This window comes from Pleurodeles waltl, chromosome 3_2 (assembly GCF_031143425.1).
Source record: "Pleurodeles waltl isolate 20211129_DDA chromosome 3_2, aPleWal1.hap1.20221129, whole genome shotgun sequence".
Classification (NCBI taxonomy): domain Eukaryota; kingdom Metazoa; phylum Chordata; class Amphibia; order Caudata; family Salamandridae; genus Pleurodeles; species Pleurodeles waltl.
The window spans coordinates 187550389-187568989 of record NC_090441.1 but is presented as its reverse complement, the minus strand read 5'-3'; the positions used below and the strand labels follow the sequence as shown (position 1 = coordinate 187568989).

The window sequence follows — 18601 nt, the reverse complement described above, 5'->3', positions numbered from 1 at the left end:
TTTATTAAAAACTGCAAAACTGCACCTTAGAGTTGCCCCCAGAAAACCCATTAACTCCTAGCGTGGACACTGACTGGTCAAAACTAGTGCAGCCACCTTAGATAGAGTTCTGTCCCCCTGATGTGAGAGCCAATGCTCTTGAGGACTCAGAACAAATGCCTGCTCTAGGCAGAGGTGCTAACAACTCATTCCAGTCAGGATGGACATTCCCGGACGGGCAGCTTTAAAGGTCTTGCCACCTTTGTAATGTGACCCAGCCCTCTTCAAATGGTAGAGAAAAACGACCCCCAGTTCCTGACCCCACTATTGGTGGCAGGACTGGCGGGAAAATTAGGCAGATTAGAAGGTTTGACCACTTCATGCCAGTCCCACCCCTAAGGCAGATGAGCTGAAGTGGACACTACGTTTTAAATTCCTCCATCTTATTTGGAGGGAATTCAGGCCACCAGGATTAGGGCTATGCCCACTTCCCAACGGAAGTGGTCATAAAAAGGGTGTAGTCACCCTAAAGGTGAGTAGCCCATTGGCTATCACCCGGCACTCCCTACAACACTCCTAAATTCAGTGTTTAGGTGGCACCCCTGAACCCTAGAACTCAGATTCCTGACGACCTAAGAAGAGCCGGACACTAGAGAGTGGCATCAGCAGAGAAGACTGCAGCCATCAACTGACTTGGCCCCAGCCCTACCGGCTTGTCAGCAGCCCTCGACAATGCTGCACCAAAAGACAACCCGTCTTGCAACCCAGCAACCTCGAAAACTTCGGGAGGACTGCCTGCCTTCGACAAGGATCAAGATCTCCCCAGAACAGCGGACCTGTTCAAGAAGAAACCAACTTTAAAAGAAAAAGAACTCTGCCCTAAGGAACCGCAAAACCGCCTCCAGACCCATCTCTGCACCCGACACCCATGGCCCGAGTCCAAGTGGCCCACCAGTCCTATGAAGGTTACCCAGCGGTCCTAAGCCTGAGTCCACCAAGGGCTGACCCCTGCTGGATTCTGCCTCAAATCCTGCAGTCTCAAATCAAAGACTTCCCCTTACCACGACCTGCCCGGCAAGCTGTTCCCGACAAAAAGGACACCCCTGCACCCGAAGCCCCTGGGCCTTGGAGATCTGGACCGACGGTGCCCCTCAGTCCCCTAGTATCAGAACTTACATGGGAGGCTGTGGGATTTCTTTGTTCAGCCTCCTGGCCAAGCCTTTCTCCCAAACCGATCTAACATTGGGAGTCTAATGCTGTGTTGGCACTCTGCACCCGGCCACCCTGTGTTGCTTAGGGTGTAAGTTTGGTGCTTCCTTGTGGCCCCCTTGTGCTTACCTTCACCCCAAGAGATCGATCCCTGACACCGCTTTACTCACCTGTGAACAACGCATCTTCGTTCACCCTCAGTCTCTAATGGTTAACATTAGGCGCCCGATGCTGTGTTGGCACTCTGCACACTGCCGCCCCTGTGCCCCTGAGGGTGTAAATTTGGTGCTGCCTTTTTGCCCCCTTCTGCTTACCTCAACCCCAGGAGATCGACCCCTGACACCGCTTTACTCACCTGTGAGCAGCACAACCCCGAATTTGACCTCTGCACCCGGCCACCCCTGCGCCGCTGTGGGTGCACTCTTGATATTGATTTGAACCTTGCCTGGTATTGACCTGAAACCCCAAAGACTGGATTTGTAAGTTGTGGACTTACCTAGAAAACTGCATTCTTGTTTTCCTCCCATAGGTTAACATTAAGATTTCTAAAAATTGCTCTGTGTCAGGTTTTGAAACTGCAAAATAAGTACCATTCAAAAAGTGCTTACCTTATAACGAAGTTCTTTAGTTCAAAGCATATATAAAGCAAATGTTATTTTTCTAAATTTGTCTTGGGTTTATTCATTGAGTGTGTGTCTCATTTATTGCTTCTGTGAGTACAACAAATGCTTAACATGACTCCCTGATAAGCTCAACTGCTCACCCACACTGTCACAAATAGAGCACTTTTGCCTCTGCAATACCAATTGGGGATTGACTGGACTCTCTGCACAGTGTACTTCATTTTAGTGCCCTATATAGAGCGCCAGCTTCTTACATGTGCCATTGTCTCTATAGACATTTACAGTTGCTTTTCATGGTCCTGAGTTTCGATGTGTACCAGCTGGCTTGTTTGGTGGATATACTGGACTTGGAGGGTTTCTAGGGGTGACTTTGTTGCTGCATTTGGTGATCCAGGTGGTGAGGTTCTCAATGGCCTGTTTGAGGTTTGTTGCGTGGTCAGGATGGGTGGCGTTTAGGATGTATCCATTGGGTCTCTGTCACTTTGTTCCAGCTGCAGTGGGGGGAACTTGGGATCTTGGTGGTGGTGGTGGTGTATGGTGCTCCTGCTATGGTAAAGTGGACAATGGTGTGGTCGGTCCAGGTGAGTTTGGTCACATAGTTGTACTTGACTCTGTCGCTCTTAGTGAAGACTGGGTCAAGTGTGTGTCCTGTGCTGTGTGTGGGGTCAGTGACCAGTAGGGTGAGGCTGATATTGCTCATGTTTTCAAGGAGGTTGGCAGTGTTAGTGTCTTTGAGGTCATTGAGGGGAAAGTTGAGGTCACAGAGGAAGATGTAGTGTTTGGAGTTGATGGTGAGTAGGGTAATGAATTCTGGAATGGCGTTGCAGAAGCCAGGGTGTGGGCCTGGGGGTCTGTATGCAAGGGTGCCTCTAATGGCCTTTCAGCCATCGGTTTGTTGTTGAAGGTTGAGGTGTTCCATGATTGATGTAGTGTTGTCTTCGGTGCTGGTGCAGTGGATGGTTTCTCTGTGGATGATGGCGATGCCGCCTCCATGTTTGTTGGGGCAGTCCTGGTGTGTCAACTTGTATCCATTGCGGTGACAATGTTGGGGCTGTCAGAGGGTCTAAGCCAGGTCTCAGTAATGAAGACAATGTCGGGGTGAGGGTGGTGATGGTGTCCCAGATTTCGGTGGCGTGTCTGCAGAGTGATCGGGCGTTGAGCAAGAGGCAGTGTAGTGGTTCCTTGGTGGTGCTGTCGGTGGGGAGGATGTTTGGAAGGATTGAGTATGGGCGGAAGGTGCTGCGTTGCATCCAAAGAGGCAGTGACGACAGGTGAAAGGTCGTACCATTGCTCGAGGAGATGCAAGGCAGCAGTTGTTGTTGCAGCGTCCAGGGTCCGGAGTTCAGTGGAGGAGTATCTTTGGGTGTGCCAAGAGCCAGGGTTTCTGGTTCTGGGAGTGGTCCTGGCACGGACAGGAGCAGACAGGCTTGCCTTCGGCGTGCCGGCGGCACGCCTCATGAGCGCATCCGCTGACGTCTGTGCTGCTGCCTCCATTAAGTAGGTCCTAGGCGATGGGCAGGGCTTAATTGGAGGTGGGGGCGAGAAACAGCAGCAAGAAACGAGTGGCGATGGGGGAGCGGTGGGAAAATAGTAGAAAACGTTCAGCCAGAGAGAAACAGAAGCAAAGTTTAATTACGATGGTGCAAGCAATGAGCAGTCCAGGCAGTGAAACGTGGCTGAATAAAGTTGTTATAATAGATACACTGTTACAGCAGTGAAAGGGAACAAGGCATGCAGCAGCGAGGGGGATCTGGCCACAAGACTGCTCCCCCTCGCTGATGAGGTGTTTAGATGTGTACCCCTGAATTCTAACACATTTAACCGGAACAACAAGCAAAAATAAAGTTGCAAAAAGTGCAAATGAGGCACACAAGAACTTTGCTTTATGAAGATAGTGCACCTTCACCTAGTAAGGCTTGAGTAAATGGGATGTAAATCCCCTCACATTTTGTCTTCCTGGAAACTCCCACCTTTCTTGTTAGGTGTTACAATTTCTACGTAAGGAATTATTATTAAAAAGCGATCAGAGAGACTTGTACACCACAGGCGTTTCAATGGTGCTTGTAATGCCATTTTGAAGATGTTGGGAGGCCCTGTTTGGAACAACTTTCAATTACTAATCAAATTTCATCTTTGTTGTGCCCTTTTTGGCCAGGTGACCAAAACTGCACAGACGCACTGGCCCAAAGTCTAAATGTGTCCTAAATGTGTTTCTATCTAATATTCGGGGACAGTGATGTGTGTTTTCAATCATACAATATAGTAGCCGCTCACTAATATTACTATGAATAATCTCTGAGGTCCTGCTTTAATTCAAACGGACATTTTTAAAGGATGTTGCTTGGTGTTGATAAACAAACAACATTTCTCTGTGACAGACTCCCACACATCACTTGTATTAAAAATAAATTAAAAGAAAATGGTATTTAAAGCAATCCAGGTGTAAGACTTATTCAAGGTCATTCTGACAGGACTGTGTGGAGAACAGAGCTGGCTCTATCAGGGGCCCCTGAAAGGTTGGGACCCAGGGCAAGGGCCCACTTTGCCCATGCATTAATCTTCTCTGTTCACCAAATAGTGTCGTGCAGATTACTACTCCACTCACAGCTTTGTGGAAATACAACCACGCGACTGACATTCAAACAGTTGCGCTGTCTGCCTCCGTGGGCCTCTATCATCTTCAAGACCTGCTTCTTCCACAAAGCACTAAGGGGCATATTTACGACAAAGTGATGAAGCGCGGCGCAGGGATGCGCTGTATTAACAAGAATACGCTGTGCCCCTGTGGTTCACCCTGCACTGACGCTAAATTTGCTGCCAAGCGCCAACACAGCCACCCTTGCGCCCTGGTGCAAGGGAGCCTGATTTGCGGCAGAGATTGTTTTTGTGCAGGAAGGAACACCTTACTGTGTAAAAACAATCTTCAATGGTGATTTGCTCTTTCTATGTGTGCTGCAGAATGTTACGCCCACAGCAACACCCATTGCACTCCCCTTCCACACAAAGTGCTGCGTGCTAAGGGGCTGCATTTACAAGGCAGCGTTAAGCCACAAAAAGTGATGCTCCAGTGGTGCAAGGGGCTTGTAAATATGCCCCTAAGACTCCACCCTGCCTGTCTGATACACTCATGAATCCTGAAGGCCAATGAAGCATTCAAAGCTGAAAGTCAAGAAATGCTAAAACACAAAAAATAGAAAGCAAGACTTTTGAATTTATGCAACTGGAATTGAAAAAACACCCCCCTCACAGGTCAGGCTTATTCACTGGACCCTTGGGTTAAGCTATGAAGAGACCACCTCAGGGTACACCTTAGACTGAACAACACCTCCTGTGTAGCTCTCTTTTGACTCCCAGCAAGGTGCCATGGCACTGGCACTGGGGGCAGTTTCAGTGACTAAATCATCAACACAGAAGGAAACCTTTATTTTATGGACGGACTATGACAAGGGTGACACACCCTCCAAACCATAAGTAAGGCCATTACAAGGAAGTGACTGACAAATGCTGCTTTTTCTGAAGTTGTTGGTGCGACCAGCTGCATGCTGGTACCATCACCTCTCTCCATTACACAACTATAAGTGCTAGTGCTGAGCCTCCTGCACCCTAACTGCTAGGTGTTCATAACACCCATGCATGCATATTCATGGGGCTGCTGTTGAGTGTTGTGCCAATATGACTCAAAGCCATCCTTATGTTTTTGTGATTACATCCATAGTGACTTAATGGCCAGGGGAAGTGCTGTGCTGTCTAAGGATGAGCAGGGGAATCAGAATCTAGAGGTGCGGTTTCTCATCTCATCTTCCTGTCCACAAGCCAAACATCATCATCAAACAGTGTGTGTAGTATAACTGGGAGTGGCCTGTATCCTGCCAGTGAAGTGCTATGGGGGAGACACAGGGCCAGATCTAGAGTTTGGAGGGCTGAGTGCAGTCCATTGGGGTGGCGGAGGACACTATGGCCCTCATTTCAACATTGGCGGGCAGCAACCGCCGCCTGCCAAGTTGAAACCGCCGGGCGGCCGCCAATGCAGCCACACTCCCGCAGAGGCCATTTGGAGATCCCCGCTGGGCCGGCCGGCGGAAACCTGGTTTCCGCCGGCCGGCCCAGCGGGGATCTCGGCCGCAACATGGGAGCCGGCTCCAAATGGAGCCGGCTGTGCGACGGGTGCAGTTGCACCCGTCGCGCTTTTCACTGTCTGGAGAGCAGACAGTGAAAAGCTCCATGGGGCCGTGGCGGGAAACCGCTGGTCCCGGCGAAGCGCCGCGGTCGTAATTCCATGGAAAGCACCGCCAGTCTGTTGGTGGTGCTTCTGACAGAACAGCACTGGCGGTCTTTGACCGCCAGGGTTGTAATGAGGGCCAATGTCTGCCAACCTAACGCATTAACATTCACCAAATCTAGAGACCACTGCCTGCCAAGTGGGGATCCCTGTACCTTGATAGGAACCACCATCAGCCGCTGTTGACTATGACCGACGTTCACTAAAATTTATCAAAGTTTTTGTTGTTTTTTCAAAAACAAACTCTCAAGGTGGGAATTTGTAGTAGCTAATGACCCCCCACACCCAGGGATTTTTTCCCCTGGGTATACGTGTCATTATTATTAATTTTTTTTCCTGTCTCTTACCACTGCGTTTTATCTAGCAGTAATGTATAGAATATAAGGGCATCACAATGTCCACTCTACGTAGGGTGGGCAGGGTACTTCCCTTCCCCCGATGGCCCCTGCTCTGTCAGGCTGTCAGAGGAACCTTTCTGTTGAAGGAGCCAATGGGGGCTCCATCGACAGAAAGCTGATGGTCTTCCTGACCCTACATCGGGAGGTTGGACCATCACTGTGGCAGACCAGGTATTTTATCTAAATCTGCTCCACAGTTTCCAATACCATCATCCTGGCCACAGATAACCATCGAGAGGTGTATGTAGTATAACTGGGTATGTCATGTCTTTGATCAGTGAAGGGGAAAGGGAAGGAGAAACTAGAGACTCAGGGGCATATTTATGAATCCCTTGCACCACCGTTGCAGTGCAAACCTTGAAATTATATCTTTGAGGCCACGTAAAGCCACTTTGCTTGGCTTTGAATGGCCTCATAGATATGGAGGAAGGCAAGGCAGTGTAAATCGCTGAGTTGCCTCACTCTGTGCAAGGAAGGCAATCCATGGGCATTGCGGTGGGTGTTCCCATGCAACACCTGTGGATTTTGCCGCATCCTGATATTTACAAGAACTTGTAAACCTGGAGATGCGCCAAACCTTACGCCTCCCCAGGGGAGGTGCAACAAGGGGAAATCTCACTATTTCTCCTTGTTTTCTCCTCTTTCTATGTGTACTGCATTCTGCAGCACACATAGAAAGAGGAAGAAGCCTCTCAGGATTGTTTTTCTGCAGGAAAGTGCCCCTTCCTGCACAAAAACAATCCTGCATGCAATGCAGAAATCAATGCAACATGGTGCAAGGGAGCCTGTGTTGGCTTTAGGCAGCCAAAAGTGCGCCAGCGCATGGGAAAAGGACAGGAACGGGTGCCAAAGAAATGGTGCATTCCTGCCCTTTCCCTTCAACGCAGGGCACCACAGCAAGGTGACCTGCTGCGCTGCACCAAGAGCCCATAAATATGTCCATAGTTTCCAATCCGACCTTCCTGACCACGGACTGACCATCATCATCAGTGTATATGGTATAACTGATCATGTCCTGTCTCCTTTCAGATACCGCAGGACCTCCGGCGTGCTCTGAGCACCCATGCTGGCAGCAGCTCATCCAGGAGGTGGGTACCTTTAAATATGTGTGGGTTACATGAGCATGAATAGAGCCCACCCCCACGTTTATTTACCATGTCTGACAGCCTCTAGCGGGACACTGTGTTTTATTGGCATAATAACCAATAAAGTGAATTTCCATAACGTGGTCCAGATGCAATAACTTCTGTTCATGTGCTAAGAAAATGGGGCTTCGTCACTTTACAAAGGTGGTATGGACTTATCGTGAGGAAACTTCAGTTAGTTACTTTTTTATTGCACAATGTAAAAGTTATTCGTTGACTTGTATTCATCCAGTATAATCCCCCTTTCACATGTAAAAAGATTTTGAATAGATATTGAAATGATTTCCTTGTGTAAAAACCTTCCCATGAAAACGACCACAATGTGTGTGCTTTATTCAGTATTTTACAAACAGCAAAATAGAGTAAATGGGTTTCTCCCTTTTTCTACAGTGTAAAGTGACTGTAATACAGCTAGATTACTGGCATATTCTGTAATAGGACAAGTGTCGGAGTCTGTGCTTTCTTTACACATCCTAAAGCAAATTCCTTTGCACCATTTTTGCTACTTTTGTAATGAGGAATGGAGCTATTTTTATGTATTAATAAACAGAGACAGTATTTGTATCCACTCCTCAAATGTGAAAGGTGGGACAGATTTGAGGCAACCAGTTTGTTCTATTTCTCGAAATACATTTGCTCAGTTTTTACAAATAATGGTCATTGAACTAATTACTCACCAATATGTTTTATTACATTAGGATGATATTCCTCGTTATAGTAATTACACAGCGAGGCTCCCCCCGCCCCCAACAGAACTCTACCCAAGATTTATTTTATGTTCATTAAAAGTGAATGCACCAAATGCACCTCCCAGACTTCCTGGGATTACCAGCCAATGTCATTGTGATATGAAGGAATGGAGGGCGGGATGTTACTATAATGAGGGCTATCCTAAGGGTAATTAAGATTACTGGTAAGTTATTATCTCATTACCCCCACATATGCCCTGCTCTACTGCGTAGCATTACACAGTAAAGAGATACCTGGGAAATAAAAAGTGACATACACAAATATATGCTGCTTAAACCATTATTAAACCAAATTAAAGTTTTTTTCCAACATCAAAAGATTGTGCACAGAGTTTTCGAACCTCATTCCACAGTTGTTCTTCCATTATGACTTCAGTTGTCCATTATTTCAAATTCAGTAGCAATCAATAGAGTAACCCAATGAAAGTGCCAAGTGAAATTTTGCAAACTGTGATATTTAAAAATAGTCTTAGATAGTAATTTTTCAAATCCAGCAAAAGTTAAAGACTCTTTTGAATGAAAGTATTGAGACTCATAAAATCAGCTTGTGTTTTGGGAGGGAGCATTGTTCCTTCCTCAAGGTTTTACAGCACCCAATGCATACACCAACCACAAGTGTGCGAGTGTTGAAGTAGATGGTTTGTATGAGTAGAAGGCGAGGGCTGGGAAGAAGGTGTGTGAGAAAACCTCCTGGGAGTCTAAACTTTATCTTGAGACCTGCTGTTAAGGTGCTTGGAAGTCTACATGTAGTTGTAGGTTTGAGTAATTTATTAATGTTTGTTACATGTAATAGCGCCCCACCAGGGGTATGTTGACACCAGCTCAGCCCGGTGGAATCCAGTGCAGACCAGAGTTTTACATGAGCTCACAGATGCCACAGACACAACAGCAGGCACTAGATCGGGTGTCTCCAACCTTTTCTGTGAAAAGAGCTACTTATGTTTGTTGGAAATCATGCAGAGCTACTAACAGTGTAAGTGTTGTAGTAGTGACCAAATAGACCAGATGTCATTAGTAGCCACCATAACATTGGTATCCTCAGTGCATCAGGAATGGTTGCCAGCAGTCATGTAATAAGAGACTTTGGGCTTGATTTAGACATTTGGCGGATGAGTTAGTCCGTCACTATGGTGACGGATAACCCGTCTGCCAAATTCTAGCTTCGATTATACCCTATGGGATTTAGATTTTGGCAGACGGAATATCCGTTACAGTTGTGACGGAGTAACACGTCCGTCAATATCTAAATCAAGCCCTTTGTCAGTTTGGAATGCCTCTACATAGGTAAGACAGAATAGCTGCAATACACCTACCCCCAAGATAACAATAGCATGTCTCCTCAATGTCACCTATTTTATCACTCTGTCTTTACACATACTTTGTCTTCAAACATTAGCTTCTAAATTCTGAAAATGCATGTTTTCATTGTGAATACATGCTTTTCAATGTTTTACAGATATTATAATTCAACCAAGCACAAGCTTCTAATTTAGTAGGCTGGGCTTCACAGAGGAGAGATGCCTATAACCAGCTGGAGAGCTGCCTATAACTAGCTGGAGAGCTGCCTATAACTAGCTGGTGAGCTACCTCTAACCAGCTGGAGAGCTACCTATAACCAGCTGGAGAGCTGGCTATAACCAGCTGGAGAGCTGCCTATAACCAGCTGGAGAGCTATCTATAGTGAGCTACCTATAACCAGCTGGAGAGCTGCCTGCAACCAGCTGGAGAGCTACCTATAACCAGCTGGAGAGCTGCAAGTAGCTCACAAGCTACTTGTTGGAGAAGCGTGCAGACGATATACAGCATACAAGACATGACATAACATGTTCAGTCAGCAGCTTATTTTATTGGAGATCGCAAAGAGCAGGGATGGAATACCTCTGACACTATGTGTGCGGTCAGTGTCTGCCTTTGAAGGGACTATCCCTGTAGGTCCACATTGCAAAGCGTTTTTTCCATCAGTAGGTTTTACTTCTAGTAAGTTAGAGTAAGGGCCTGATTTAGATCTTGTTGGATGGGGTTACTCTGTCACAAATGTGACAGATATCCCGTCCACTGTATTACAATTCCATTAAACCCTTTGGAAATAGTCATACGGTGGATGGAATAACTGTCACGTTTGTGACAGAGTAACTTGCCAGAGAAGATCTAAATCAGTCCCCAAGTCAGATTTATGTTATACCTACTAAGAGAAAAATCATGCCCTTTGTCTGGTGAGAATTTCAAAATCAGATACCAATACTGTCTTCTAGGGGAGAAGGGACCCTCTTCGGATGCTGCTAGCATGCGGTCCAGACGCGATGCCATGACCAAGTGTGGATGGTCGCCAGATGCAGAATGACGCTTTGGTCTCTTCCTCAGGTCTCCGGAGCCGTCCTTATTGCTGGGCTGCTGCAGCTGCTGTGTGCCGTCAGTGGTGTGTGTGGTATGGTGGTCCAACGCTCCGGGCCCATGGTGCTGGCCTCCACACTGTCAATCATCGGACTGTCCAGTTACCGGGAGGCTGCGCTAGCCAGTTCCACTCACTGGGGGGCAGCACTGCTGTACGTCGGCCTGACGTTGGTAACTATACTGGGGCTTCAGGTTGAAAATGTTTTTAAAAAGATTGAAAATCTTTAAATTTTCCACAGCAGTGACACCAAAAACTTTAAGAAACTAAACTAGCATAGATAGCAAAATATAGAAGAATCGATAAAAATTATGCTTTCAGGGAAGTGTGAAAGCTAGTCATTGATATGAATACAGTAGGCAGTGACCATAACACACCAAAATCAATCAAACCAATATTATAAGGCAATTGTGATACAGAGCCAAACAAAATTCCAAATAAATTGAATGCACTCAGTAATTGGGGTACAAAGAGGTGTCTCATTGAAACTATTTGCTTACTCTCTTTAACTTGTCTTCACTCAAATGATACATTCTTGCACAACCCCGTAAAATGTCCTCCGAGACACACAGGAGAACTATGGGCCTGATTTAGATCTTGGTGGAGAGGAATACTCTGTCACAAATGTGACGGATATTCCATCTGCCGTATTACGATCCCATTCAGGGCCGGCTTTAGGGGCGCTGTGTTTAGCAATAACTTGCGAAACTTGCGATTTAAGAGCACCTGCTAAAAAGTTCCTTGTGTGTCCAGCCTTCAGGAAACAATTAAAATGTCAAGATACCTTTTGTGATTAACGTTCCTGCTCGTGAGAGAGATGGGAGTTTTGTCTATCCGCAGCTTCGACTCGCCATAAAGTAGCTTAGAGGGTTTATATGCCTGCTGCCGAGAACAGAACTATATTTTATGTGGATAGCTGAGTGGATTATTAAAGCCACATTTGCTGGGTGGTAGTGAGTGAATCCGAGGAGGTGGTCATGGGGTGCGGGGCGCCAAAAAAGACTGTCGCACAGGGAGCCTGTCCTGATCCCATTATATCCTATGGAGATCGTAATACGACGGATGGTATATTAGTCACATTTGTGACAATCTTTTCTATCCACCAAGATCTAAATTAGCCCTATGTGATTGGACAGGAGGCTGGACATGGGATGCGTCTGAGACTATAAAGCCATAGACATTCCGTCTCTTGCAGGCTGGTCCTCCTGGTGGCTTTGCTGTCGCAGAATCTGCGTTGCTGCTTCTTTCCTCTCTGGACCTGGAACCGACACCAAGGATGCCTGCTGCAGACGTTCTTCCCGGCTTTCCGCATGCTCTCGGTAAGCGGAGAACCCATCAATGTCTTGTATGAGTGTCTTTATGTTTTTACAAACTGTTGTAGCGGATGGGATTTGAACCGTGCAGATCCTTGGTGTAAAGACAAAATGCATAAAGTTATCACAGAGCAAATTGTGCAAATTCAGTTTCCTAGGAAGGGAAGTTCCATAATAAACTAAGCTAAGAGTCGGATAGGTTGGGGAGAAGTCACGCAGAAGATGTGAGCCAGTAAAACCTTACAAATGCTGAATAAAATCAAAATTCAGTCAGGTAAACTAGAATGGATTTGCTGAGGAGCAGAAGGCAGAAAGACTAGTCTTTGACTCTAACTAGCTCAGCAAAACACAATTAAAACACACAGTTCTCTACGAGATGCAATACTCCCTATGGTTTCATCTGCACAGCCTTCAAGAGATATCTTGTGGCAGGATGATACATTGAGGTCAGCTTGTCCAAGGCACAGAGGTGGAAATTTACTAGTTACTGTTTATGGAGCACTTTTGGGTAAACAATTCTCACAGAAACCAAAACACATGCAACATTTAATTAACTCAAACTACTGCATTGTGGCGCCCAAAACAAGAGAAAGAGAGAAAAACACATTAACCAAAAGTGCATATTCACATTTAGCAAGAGTCAGTTAAACTGAGGCCTGCATTAACCATGACTAACTGAAAGTGAACACATATTAACTACAGTCAGTCGTAACATAAAAACACTTTTTGAGCATATGTCTATGATGTGCAAATGTGTATGTGTGTTAAACAACCCGAAAAGTAGTGACAGAGCGCCCCCAAGTGGAGGTTATGGTTTCAGGCTGCTATCCAGAAATTAGTGTATTGCTCCCCAGAAATGACATAACACATTTTTACACCAAATGGTGGTGACACAGAAAAATACTTCACATAATAGTGGATTCGGGTGAGTTAATTCTGTGCATCCATGCCACAGTAGCTACTGATGGAGGAGGTGGTTGGTTATTGCAACAACAGTCAGTACTTTGAAAGATTATATTTTAGCTAAAACCTTAGACAGGGGAGGGTTTTTCGATCTGTTGGAAATGATCTTGAAGTATTGTGTTTGTTAATTAAAGATTTAACAAGAGTTTTGAGACTTTAGAAAAATCTGAAGTTCTGTCATAAAGTGGATGCAATTATGAAACTTTGCAAACAAGTTATTAGTTAACCTGTCTGAACAGTTTGAACTGGGATTTTAAAATTTAGGATTCCTACCCAGGTGAAAATATTGGCATGAAAACAATTTGTTTGCTTTACTTTTTTCCTGTTATGATTGCTGTAGAAAGAGAAATCTTAAATATTTCTTCTGGTGTTCCCCAAGGAAGAAAGATAAAAAATAATCCCACATCCAGAACGTGGTTAAAATGATTTAATCTCCTGCACTGAAGCAGCCAGAGGGTTATTCAAGGCAGAAATGGCAGCAATAGGTGGTTTTCATTTGCAGTGTCTTGTTTCTTTTCTCTGCAGTGGGTACACAGATACATTGGTATTTATTTTATTTCTCATAATTTACAAAGAACAAATATTAAAATACCAAAATAGCATGTGGATGATAAAAACTCAAATGTATTCTGCTTCATAGCGTTGGCTGTTTTAAAATGAGAGAATGATCTACCACTGAACAAAGGCAAATCACAGGAAGATATCAGTGCGAGGATCCCTCTGTTGCACTGCAGACAGACATTGCTTTTTGTTATTTTTATAAAATGGGCGGATAAAAGTCAAAAAAGCTCCAAACACAACAAAACAAAACAGAGGTATTGAAGAGAAAAACGGATTAGACTTTAAGATACAATAATGCACATTAAGAATATTAAAACGCAGGACACAGTAAGCATTGAAATGAATTATATGAAGTTCTTCAAGCTTACCTCACATGGATTCACATTGTCCCAGACTGTTCCTACTGGAAACCTGGATTTGCTCGTGGTTGCTCATTTGCATAGGTCTTGGGTTCAGTCCTTAACTAAACATGGACACGTTCGTCTCCAGACTCTGGGCCTGATTAGGAGTTTGGCGGACGGGTTACTCAGTCACAACGATGATAGATATCCAGTCCTCCGAAATATAGATCTCATTATATCCTATGAGATTTATATTTTGGCAAATGGGAGATCCGTCGCTGTCGTGAAAGAGTAATCTCTCCATCAAACTCTGAATCCGGCCCTCTGTCGCTGTGAGGAGGTGACGAGGAGTCGATGGATAACAAATTGCCTACGGAATCAGCAAGGAGGAGCACCATCAAGGGCTCCATATTCTCTGGATGTGATTTGATGAGCAGTCAGATCCCTTTGTTAACTTCAGTCCAGTATGATTTGAGTTGAGAACAATTTCAAAACAAGAGTTTAAAAGTACCACTTGAGTTCTTGCTGGTCCAAACCTACACGCCTTTCCGAAGGATCCAAGCTAAGTAAATGGACTGAAGTGAAATATTTACGAAACAACTATTTCCATCAAGATAACTTCAACCCTAGTTTAAGGACTAACGACTACAAAGTTTTAAATGTTAAGCCATTGGGTCTATCCTGGAATCAAACAAAGTTAAGTGATTCCTTACCAATCTCTGAAGAGGCCACATTCAGTCTGTCAACAAGTATTTACCTTCTTCCCACAGCCCTGCCCAGCAGTCATTCACCACTGAGGTCTTGAGGGGATGAGGTAGTCACAGAACCCTTCCTTTCATTTCTTCCCAGAATCCCTCAGTCCATTCTCTTCAAGCGACCAATCAGCAGTCCCAGCTCATTAGCAGCCCTCTTACTAGTTCCATTCTGACCTGGGATAACCTGCTGTTTCATCTTTGATCAAGTTTGAACTGAAAAGAATGAAGTATGGAGTCTCAGTCAATGATCTCACAGTCAGTGTCATGCAGTCTGAAGCAGTCTTCAGTCTAGACCCAGAGCCGGCAGCGAGAGCTAAGGTACATTCACATTTATTCATTCAGGCACCTCTGGATGAAGACATCATTTAGAACAGAGGCAAGGAGAGGCCAAGGGCCTCATGTGCTCACTCAGAAGCCACAAAGGATGGAAACTGCAATGCAACCTAGGCATGAATATGTTGCGCTACAAAATGTCCAGTCGCAGGAGGTTGCGTAACAATTAACCTTATGAATATTAATCAGTCGGTTTGCTATCTGTAAATCACTATGATTGGCTGTGAACACAGGGATGGAGACTTCCAAGACACAGCAGACTACTATGAGTAGGAAACATTTTTTTAAAGCAGCCCTTTTTCCTTTAAGGAGATGGTGTGCTTTAAAAAAATGCCTTTTGGCAAGACATTGAGGAGATGCAGTCGGCAGTACCCAAGGCTCCCAACACAGTTCCCCTTTGCGAATGAGTTACCACCTCCTCTGAAGAGGCATCGACTTTTCAATGTTTCATTTCCACAGATGCAGTCACAAACCATTGATATATCACATTCTGAAACACAACCGCGAGGGGACACCACTTGCATCCCAACTTCTACTTGTGATCAGGATATGTCACAAAATGCATCTTGTAATTCAGAAAAGCTTTCGGTACATTACATCTGGTACATGAAGAAATTAAATTTTTGTGGTTCTAAGCTATGTAATTTTGTGAATCACAGGATTTGAGTCTGCAAAATCATTTCATCCATCTGGCCCCAGGAGTTTGGGGAGGAAGCAAGCGGAGACAGAAACTGGGATGTGTGTCTCACACGCCCCATAAAGGTTGCATCCAATCAAGAAATCACAGGTGCCTTCTAAAACGGGGGGAGCAGGCTAAGGTTCATTGGCTCAAGAGTTCTCTTGGAGATTGGAATTTCATGACATAGAGTTGAAGAATAGCAAGGTGCCATTTTGTTTACTGTAATGCCTTTTTTTCATTGGTAGCCTGTTTCTATAGACGGGTGTGTTGCAGTTTTTTGCACATCCTTAGATGGAGAAGTGGTGGGGGTCACAGTACATCCACACTCACCCACACTCACCCTTTCCTTCGCCCTAGGTGCTGCTGCCTGTTTCCTGCCTGTGGATTGGCTATTCCATCCTACACTGGAGCTACGCAGCTATGGATAGGACAGGTCCTGGCAACGCCTCCTCCATCATTGATGCTCAACTTCCAATGGGCCTGAATCTTACAACCTCGAGGCTGCTGTCTGCAGTGAACAGCACCCAGTCTGTGCCCTGGCTGAGGGTCCCATACCCAGGTACAGTGCTTAATATGAAAAAAGAACCACAAAAAAGTGCCAGGACATTTCTCGGAGCCCCTGCAACTTGCACCACTCATTGATCTCCCATCGCTACCAATGACAGTACCAACATAACTAATGACCATTCACTCCTACAGGTGTGACAATTCGGAGTACTCCAGGCCACCCCAAGCTATCCGAATGGCATTGCTGGCAGATATTATCCCTTTTAATGTATATTAAATTAATAAATACAGTTTGTCTGCTCATCTCAAAATTTCATGGACAGTGCCCCCATGTGGTTGACTGCCATTACAGCTGGTGTTTAGAATTAAGTGCTGATGCCGAGCACCGGAAACCACCGGCTCAAATTAAGCACTGCAGAAGTACTCGACACGTGCAGCTTTTCTATATCTGTTGTCAGACAAGTTCAAGCATAAGCTGCCCCTGCCTCAGCCCGAGGCCTGGTTAAGGCTTTGTAACCCTATGACTTGTGTAAAACCTCTAGCCATCATACACTGCAGGGGAGTAGGGAGGCTGACCCTTACTCCCTCCATAATGTACTCCATACTCTCAACAATAAATACTCTAGGAGTCTCTCGATTACTGAGTGCTGAGATTACCATCTCTGGGCAGTCCCTGTGCATTGTGGGGTTTGTAGTTTCACTTTCTGTATTTGGAAAACATGCCTTGGCTTCGGAAGACTCCTGTCCGCACAAGAGTAGGATGATGGGAGCGCTGGGTCGGTGGGATGGGTCCTGCGAACGATGCACGTAGGAACAATTTCAGACCTGTTTATTAGCTGGAAACATTTTTATATAATTCCTGTTTCACAGACATCATAATTCCCCAATGTAAAAAACTGGCAATGCAAAAATCGAATAGCAATCTAATGTCACTTTTAGAAGCGAGGAGAAACGGGCGTCCACCAGTGCTTAATTTCTGCTTGTTGTTTCCGGTGGTGAGCACCGGCACTTATTTTTGAGGGCTGGCGCTTATTCTTCTGCCAAAAGCATTTGCTGCAAGCAAAAGACACATATGGAAAGGACGGAGGAATGGAAAAACGAAAAAGCGTCACAAAGGGAGAAAGCAGAAAGCTGCAAAGGTGATCTGAAGGGGCAAGGAGTGGCTGTAAATGGGTTAAAGAGGTCTGTGATGGCTTCAGGATTACGCTGCCTCAGTATTCTATGCTCGCACATTTAATTGCAGCAGCCGCATGTTTAAGAAGAGGGCTTTGACCTCTGGCACGTTTTCATTTACAAATTAAGCACTGTCGTCCACCTAACATTATCAGGGTCCCCGCCTACATACTGCCCACCCCACCCTGGTCCTGAATGGCATCCACCACCAGCCTTTTCGTTTTCTTTTTAATTCATTTAAAAAACTAATGTTGAAGAAGGAATTGCAAGAAAAGTCGAAACATTCATGAAAAGTTGCGTAAATTAAGCAGAAAGCCGCGTACAAAAGGTGAAATCCAGTCGACTATTACTTTTATAAAACGTTTATCATGAAATAAAATTGTTTTACAAGTAATATATATATGGTAAAATTTAAACTAAAGTGCACATGGATAAAACCCCTACTAATGTGAGCATTAAATGTACATTGAATTGCACTCATAGAACTGCAGCCCTGTCAATTTCAAATCTTTTAATTTGGAGGGAATGCTTGATGATTGAATGTATTGTATTTAAGAGCACGGGGAATCTGAGTGTTGGGGCCTTTGCTGAAGGGTTCTGTGCACCCCCACCCCCTGCCGCAGTGGGACATCTCCAAATAGTAGGTGATCACATATAGTGGGCACTGCTGCAGGTCTGTGTAGTCCATGGGTAGAAGGTGATGTAAGCATGCCAAGCACTGGAGAAGGCTGTGGATTGGCTGAAGGTGTGCTTGACCCTTTCTGTGACCTGATTGGCTGTCCGCCAACGGTATGCATGTTTTTCATAGGTCCCCTTGTAAGTGGGACACGGAAGCTGTATTTTCATTGGTGTGGTGGTTAGCTGTTGGAAGGCTGGGTCCCAGTGGCACTTTGCACCAAGGCTGAGTGGAGGTTCATGTGTGTAGCGGTAGCTATGTCACGGCGAAGGAGTTGAGTCACTTGAATGTGACTCATCTGAAGAATTAGTTTGGGCCTCATGTAATCTGTGGTGAAGATCCTTCCAAGGTCAGCTCCCAGAAGGACAGCTGCCCACTCTTATTACACCTATGTACCTTCAGTGGTGTATCAAAACTGGAAGGGGTCCCCCTGCACAGAACATGGAGCCCCCACCCACCCCCTCTTTGGACTCACTCAGGCCAGGTGCTGTACTGAGGGGGCCCCTAGAGCTCTCCCCCCCCTGCACCG

General features: G+C 45.4%; 1 protein-coding gene across 2 annotated transcripts in view; it reads left to right on the top strand.

The window, feature by feature from the left end:
- The window catches only part of SLC23A3 (solute carrier family 23 member 3), a 119283-nt gene that overhangs the window by 34128 nt on the left and 66554 nt on the right, over positions 1-18601 (top strand). The window contains exons 4-7 of one of the 2 annotated variants that reach the window (XM_069227137.1): positions 7518-7576; positions 10744-10925; positions 11967-12090; positions 16074-16275. In XM_069227137.1, coding sequence (XP_069083238.1) covers positions 7518-7576; positions 10744-10925; positions 11967-12090; positions 16074-16275 — 567 coding nt within the window. Of the gene's footprint in view, positions 1-7517; positions 7577-10743; positions 10945-11966; positions 12091-16073; positions 16276-18601 lie in introns of both variants that reach the window. The other variant, XM_069227138.1, reaches the window with a different exon arrangement.